This window comes from Abrus precatorius, unplaced genomic scaffold (assembly GCF_003935025.1).
Source record: "Abrus precatorius isolate BTA unplaced genomic scaffold, Abrus_2018 Scaffold3, whole genome shotgun sequence".
In the NCBI taxonomy this organism is placed as follows: Eukaryota; Viridiplantae; Streptophyta; class Magnoliopsida; order Fabales; family Fabaceae; genus Abrus; species Abrus precatorius.
Window position 1 is genome coordinate 15,967,784 of NW_020874373.1, and position 8,246 is coordinate 15,976,029.

The following is an 8,246-nucleotide window of genomic DNA, read 5'->3' on the forward strand; positions in this document are numbered from 1 at the left end:
CAACTTTTCTAGACTTACTTAGGCTTGTGCTTGCTCAAGAAGCTAGGGTGAGAACCCTAAGGAAACCTACCCTCATTCTTTAAAAGTTGAGAGCCATTTCTTGAAGAAACCCTAAAAGAGCAGTTAATAAAAATTTTCTTTTTATAATAATAAACTCAAACTCTTATATTAAACTTAAAAGTCTTTTAATTACTTAACTTGAATTTGGTTGCAAGTTATGTTATTTTTTCAAGTTAAAATATAAGAAAGGGTATTTTTCATTCCTAATAGTTATTTAAAGTAACTTTCATTAAAACTTATACTTTCTTTCTTTTACATGGGTGCAATGCTTCTTTCATATTTCATCCAACTTTTAGATTATTTTTACACTGAATTTTAAATAGTTGAATCGGAACAATTCGTTTGTGATTTTTTTTTCTTTTCTCATCTTAGGCAATTTTTAATGATAACAAAATAAAAACATATACCCTTTAAAATAACTTTGTAATTATAATTTAATTTATAAATTCTGAATCACATTGATGGCAAATTTTTATAATAATGTATTAATATTTGCATTTAAATTATAAAATATTTTCTTCTATTATTAAATAATCATTGTTATTTAGTAGTATCAGTAATAGTTTTATTTAAAAATTTGGATCAACTCAAAAAATAGAAAAAATTCAGTAAATGATTGGTTTTATTAAATGTTAATAATTTTTAATGGTTGTTAGCAGAACAAAGGCATAATAGTGAATTTTGTTAGGCAAATGAAAAATGAAGCTTGCTATTTTTTTTATAATAATTTATCATTATTTTATACTATGTTTTTAATTATTCATGCAGTTAATATTTTTAGACTATTAATTTCTTTTCATTTTCTAATATTTATATGTATGTTTTGAATTGCACGAATGGATTTATAATTTTACTAGGTTATTATTATCCGCCCGACAAAATATTACCTCTTTGTTTTATATTAGTTGTTATTTGAGAATTTTTATTTGTCTTAAATTGTTATTTGTCATTTTGGAATATCCAGAAAACATTTATTACTTTTTTTCTAATAATGACCTTATTTATTAAAAATTTGTCTACTAACAACTAAAATAACTTTAAAACTGCAATGACTTCAGCACATTTACCATGAGTCTTTCAGTAAAATTAATTTTTTCTACATAATTATTAGTGGAACTAAATATTTTCCTTAAGATATGTGCATATTATAGATGACAACTAATATAAAAATAAGAGAGTGTTTTTGTTTTCTTCTCTCGTTAATTTTCATCAAATTTTACTTATTCTTTATTCCAACCAAAGAATGTACAAGCTTTTTATCTTTAAATATTCATCTCAACCGTGCATAATATACTATAACTTAAATGAGTAACAATATTTATGAAATAAATTGTTTCATGTTTATTTTTTAAAATTTAGAATTCATGTAACAATGATGACAAAAATTGTGCGTAGTAAAAATTATTATTTTAACATAAGAAAGTATTTATTACATCTTTAATATTATTACAACTTCATTTTTTTTATCTTTATTTATAATTAAATTAAAAAATATTAACTTCAACCCTAAGAGCAACAACTAATAATAGTTAAAAAGATAAACATTTGTTATATTTTTTTTAAATTTAACATCATAAATACATATTTTTTTCTATACAAATATTTTATTTATAAATGCTTAAATTTAACCCTTAGGCTAACAAAAACCCTTAATAATATTTTTATTATTATTGTAACAAACTACAATTATTTCACTCTGTTCATTTTGTTTCTTTACTGCTTATTTTTTATTTTTGAAACTTTTTCAAACCAATTTGTATAATTTTTTTCAATTATAAAAATAAACATGTTAGCTAAGTTTTATATATATATATATATATATATATATATATATATATATATTAATTATTAAAAAATATTCACATTATTATTTCACAATCAACCCACTATCAATTGTTCAAATTAAATGTATTGAAGTTTTAGTCTTTTATAAGACTTTATTTTAATTTAATTATGCAAAAAAAATTTAAAAAGGAAAAATTTCATATTACTAATATAAACTGTTTATAGTTCTCTAGTAATTAAAATAACCTAAACGACAGTTAATAAAAAAAAGAGAGAGAAAAAAGTAAAATGTTGTAATAGTTATGGCTCTATAAGTAAATTATGACGGACTTTCGCTATAATTCGATTCTTCGCTTTGTTCTTTAAGGTTCACACAACAAGTGTATGAATTTATTGTTCATAGATAAGTATATTCATCAAATAGTAATAAAATGAGTTCTTAAAATACCATCTTATAATATTTTTAAGTATTAATAACATCTTAATTCAATTGTTTGAACTTAAAGAATATGAAATTAAATAAAATAAAGATTTAAATTAAAGAGAAATTAGAGAATAAAGAAAGTAGCACAACCTATAACAATACAATATTTGAGATGAATTTTAGGGCATATATTTTCACCTTTACGCTTCTCTATGTTCAATTTTAGATTAATTTCAATTTTAGTTTACTTATGATTGTCAACCACTCATACTAAATTTATTAATATATAATGATCATACAATGTTAACATTATTTTCTCTAAGCTATCACTTTCAATGGTCATGCAAAGCAAAAGAAAGAGAAAATATAAAGAGCCTACGAACTATTAATTTAATAACGATTGAAATAGAAAAACTAGATTTAGTTTACCTAATTTTTTTATCTTATTTTATCTTATAGATTCATTAACTATATGTAATACAATCACCTACAATATAATTAACTATAATTTGTTTAAGAGTAGTCAATTCTGAGCATACAAATATAGTGCAATAGGATAAATACTAATAAAAAAAAAGAAAACTAAAATTATCATTAATCATAGAGAACACATAGAGTTATGCAAATGATCTATAATAGCCCTAGTTATAGATATATCTAGACATAATGTAATAGAAAATTAAAATAATAAAAAATTAATCCATAATCATTCAAAGAGTAAACACAAAGTAGATAAGTTCATAATAGAGAAGAAATGAAGAGAGTTCTTAATCCTAAGACATGCTTCTCAAAGCTGCAAAAGTTGTCAATGGCCAGGCAAAACCAAGATGTTCTCATTTGCATCCCTCAAGGGTTCTTTTTTATAAGGTTTCGAAACACTAATATTTCATCAAATTTAAATATTTAGACAAGAAGCACGACTATGCACACCAATATACATGGTTGTGCATATGCTTTAAAGCATTTTTATGCTAATTGTTGAAGCATGGATGTGCTCGTTGCTATTTTTTACCAATTTGAGCTCAAAATGCTTTCAAAATCTAATTATGACTTTCTCATGCTAAATTTTACAATTAATATAAAAATCAATATAAAATCATAATCAAATAAGGGTCGAGTACGTAAATATAGGCTGTAAAAACATATTAAAATATAGACTTATCACTTGTGCACTCAAGGACAGAACACTATGAAACCACACAAACAATTATCCAAAAGAAAAATAGAGAAGAAAATAAAAATAAAAGAATTGTAAAAAGAGTGAATTTTTCCTTCTCCAATGCTTAAGTTGCATTATCCTCAAATAGATGTCTCGATACTCTTCCGTTTGGCAATAGTACCATAAATACTATTTAAAGTCAATTAATTATTACAAAAATTGAAATTTTACATGAATGATGTCAATCTTTGAAATTGTTTCTTTTAAATAGTATTCAAAATAATTACTAATTAAAAAACATGACTAATTATAAGAATAATGGCAACAAAAATGTAATATCTATGAAATTTTATCTTAAATAGTTACTAAATTTATGGCACTTGAATGTCATTATCTTTACAATCCTCCACTAATGGCATCAAAGTGACTATAATCTTTGGACAAAAAGAAAGAATTTTGTGCTCAAGTGTTAATATCCTTAGGATTGAATTAACACACAGTGAAGTGAGGCAACACCTTAAATCTAAAAAGTGAATTATTATTGAATTTAATGGACTCGGGATAAAACCCTCACAACATGCACTTTAACTTTAAAATTGTAATAGCTGCGCGATGACATGTTTACACAAATATTTTGGGTCAAGTGATATAACACTATTTTTTATGAAGTGTCTGACAACGTTGTGACCTATGCATGTGTTTTCTTTTGCCACTATAAGCACTATTATTAACTACACTAATAGCAACTTAAGAATCACAATAAGGAGAGATAAGAGGTATAGGTCTCCTCCACAATGGTACATTTGTCATTAGGCCTCTTAGCCATTCTACTTCTTGACCACAAGTTCAAGAGCTATGAATTATGATTCCATTTTAGATCTTTCTATGCATATTTGTTTACCTAATTTCTAAGATATTGCTCCACCTCCTAAGATAAACCGCTACTTGTAAGTAGGACTTACCTCATCATTGTCTAAAACTCAATTTGCCTCATAAAATCCTTCTAAGACAACAGGAAAGTTAGAGAAATGTAAACATTAATCCATTATCCCTTTTAAGTACTTAAATAATTTGATAAAGGACATTTTAATGTCTACCACTGAGTTATGAGTATATATACTCAACGTATAATATATGCAATATAAGGTCTAGTATAGTTCATAAAATACATAACACTACTAATTATTTTGGCATATTTAGATTGAGACACACTAATTCTACAATTTTTTAAAATATATTTTTCATATTTAAAATATAATTTTAATTAATTATAAATAAAATAAATTTATAAAAATAATAAAAAATATTTATCTCTTAATAAAAAATATTATAATAATTATTAATTACTTTGATAAAAAAATGAATTAACCTAGCTTTAACTTTTTTCTTAGTCCACCTTTTTTTTATAAATTGGAGCTTAAAGTTAAAGTAAATAATAAAAAAAAAAATGGCAGTAGTAGGTGGGCTTGGCTATGCACTGGAGCCCCATCCAGCTCTAATGAAAGCCAACAGTTCCAATACAAAAATTCCGATATAAAAAATTTCCCGTTCACCATTTCTGTTACGGAAGCAGAAGCGACTACCCTAAGCCCAGATAGACTCTCATTCATCACACACGCGAAGGTACTTTCCCTTCACTCCCTTCAAATTTGATTTGATTGTTTCTGGGTACCGTTGGTAGGTATTAGTGTTAGCAAGTGCATCTGGGACTGCAATTTTACTTGAATTTTCGGCGTTTGACTACAAACTACTCCTTTTCTATTTCTTTAACTGAGGACAATGAGAATACTGAAGATGGGTCTAACAAATTTTGGGTCTTCTGAAAGGAAATGGAGAAGAAAGGGGAAAATGTTGACTGTGATTGACTTGGATGGACTTTGTGTGTTTGAAGCTTTTAGACTAATAATTTTCATCATATTCATTTACCCGTAGTTAATTTTATTTTATCTGTCTTTAAGGCTATGTTTTAATTGGTTTTTGGCTGACACCGGTAGGGTCGTGTGATCAATGTAGTCAACTTGACCCAGTGGGATAACGTTTTGCTGTTGTACTTGTCTTTAAAAGGTTCGATGCAATTGCCTATCTACTTATGGGATTGCTTTTTGTGCAAGCCATTTTCTTTTCTTTTCTTTTTTTAATGGTTCATTTTTTTTTACCATCAACTCTATATATTCCATGTTTTAATCATTTTGTTGGGGGGGGGGGGGGGAAGTATTGCAGTTATATTCTGTGGTTATTTACTAAATGTGAAAAGAATATCATTCCATTTGTTTGGCTGGCAAGGTGTTTGGTGTGATGCACCTACTTATCTAATCATTCTTCTAGCTATAATATATAACATCTATAATATGCAAGCTTTAACTGGATATTTACCTGTAAGTTGTCATCTTTGGGCCATTGCTGCAAAGAGTAGGGCCTTTAACATGAAAGATAATTATTTATGCTTCAGTTTAGCTTATGGGGAATGGAGATAATTTCATTCCAAAACATTCTGTTAATATGTACATTTATGCTGTTTTTGCATCGTTCTTGCCTTGCTTCTGAAATTTCTATTCTCATGGTCTTTGAGAAGAACTTCTATGCTAAGAAAAATGCCATTTAACTTAGTTTCTTCCTTCTATGCTTTGACCCGAAGCACCATCTATTTATTACTTCTCCTTTGCAATGGAAAAACATATTCTATTGTCATTTTGAAGCAATCTTTTGTTACTTAAAAAGAAAATTGATTATGTTGATGTATCGTCTATGTCATTTTGTCGTGTGCAATTTGCATGTATATTAATTGTCTTGCCATATTACTAAATTTGCTTTTATTTGGTTCTGTTTCTAGGCCACTCTTCCTGTTATTTCCAACAATGGCTGATGGTCATGAATCAGACAAGAACATTGAGATATGGAAGATCAAGAAATTGATCAAAGCATTGGAGTCTGCTAGAGGAAATGGTACCAGTATGATTTCTCTGATTATGCCTCCACGTGATCAAATATCTCGTGTAACTAAGATGTTGGGAGATGAATTTGGAACTGCTTCAAATATCAAAAGCAGGGTGAACCGGCAGTCAGTGTTGGCTGCCATTACTTCTGCTCAACAGAGGTTGAAACTGTATAACAAGGTTCCTCCAAATGGTTTGGTTCTTTATACTGGCACTACTGTCACTGAAGATGGCAAGGAAAAAAAGGTGACAATTGATTTTGAACCTTTCAAGCCTATCAATGCATCACTTTACCTCTGTGATAACAAGTTTCACACAGAAGCTCTAAATGAACTTTTAGAGAGTGATGACAAGTTTGGTTTTATTATTATGGATGGTAATGGCACCCTTTTTGGGACTTTAAGTGGAAATACTCGGGAAGTGCTTCATAAATTTACTGTTGATCTACCGAAGAAACATGGCAGAGGAGGTCAGTCAGCTTTGCGTTTTGCTCGTCTTCGAATGGAAAAGCGGCACAATTATGTTAGGAAGACTGCAGAACTTGCTACCCAGTTTTTCATCAATCCTGCTACTAGTCAGCCTAATGTTTCAGGACTTATACTTGCTGGTTCAGCTGACTTCAAAACTGAGCTGAGTCAGTCAGATATGTTTGATCCTCGTCTCCAAGCAAAAATATTAAATGTGGTTGATGTTTCCTATGGTGGGGAAAATGGCTTTAATCAAGCTATTGAGTTATCCGCAGAACTGTTATCTAATGTAAAGTTCATACAAGAGAAACGCTTGATAGGAAAATATTTTGAAGAAATCAGCCAGGACACTGGGAAATACGTCTTTGGGGTTGATGACACATTGAAGGCTCTGGAGATGGGTGCTGTCGAAACACTAATTGTGTGGGAAAATTTGGATGTTAATAGATATGTACTGAAAAATAGCACTACTGGTGAGATTGTCATAAAACACTTGAATAAGGAACAAGAGGCTAATCAAAGTAACTTCAGAGATTTAGCCACCTCTGCAGAGTTAGAGGTTCAGGAAAAGATGTCCTTGCTTGAGTGGTTTGCCAATGAGTACAAACGATTTGGATGCTCGCTGGAATTTGTGACCAACAAATCTCAAGAAGGATCTCAATTTTGCAGAGGGTTTGGTGGTATTGGGGGTATCCTTCGCTACCAGCTTGACATCAGATCATTTGACGAGTTATCCGACGATGGAGAAGTGTATGCAGATTCTGATTAAGCATGTTATACTGTGGAGCTTTCCGCCGGTTTTGGGTAATTGAATGGAGCTGCAAACTCCATGACAAAAATTTCCTAGACAGTACCTGGATTTTGTGGTATTAGGACTTGTTCCCGTGTTATTACATTCTTCGTGCATGTATTATAAACTTCCCTTTGTTAAATATTGTATCCTTATGACAACTCTACCAGATTTTGAGGTGACTCCCCAAGGAAGGGTAGGCAAGCAATCAGTTTACCTTGGGAAGTCATTCTTTAATTCAATGATATCAATGCTTCAATGTCTTATCTTACCTCAAGGTTGGTGGCATTTACATTTTGTTTAGTTAGTTCATTGAGTGGAGGCAATCCTGCTTGTATTACTGTCTGTTTTTCTCTCTTGTACTTCATTGTGGTGCTGCATGCGATAATTTGTTTTAAGAATCAAAATTACAATCGGTAAAATTAATCTCATAGTTCCTGAACTATTTGGAGATTTTTAAATAAGTTTATATACTTTAAATATTTGTGATTTGAGTTTTTAAACTTATGGGGCCCCCTTGCTGAGTTTCATTAGGGTTCTGTCCAAAATTGAAAATTTTCAAATAGTTTAGGAATTAAATGGTTAGTTTATTATTTAGTAAATCTTTAAATTATTCGATCATTTTCAT

At 29.1% G+C, this 8,246-nt stretch overlaps 1 protein-coding gene across 1 annotated transcript; it reads left to right on the plus strand.

Moving 5' to 3' along the window:
- Nucleotides 1-4,936: 4,936 nt before the first annotated feature.
- LOC113862966 (eukaryotic peptide chain release factor subunit 1-3) lies at nucleotides 4,937-8,016 on the plus strand. The gene is made up of 2 exons (XM_027496300.1): nucleotides 4,937-5,050; nucleotides 6,257-8,016. The coding sequence occupies exon 2, from the start codon at nucleotides 6,284-6,286 to the stop codon at nucleotides 7,595-7,597; it is 1,314 nt and encodes a 437-aa protein (XP_027352101.1). The 5' UTR covers nucleotides 4,937-5,050; nucleotides 6,257-6,283; the 3' UTR covers nucleotides 7,598-8,016.
- Nucleotides 8,017-8,246: the final 230 nt, after the last annotated feature.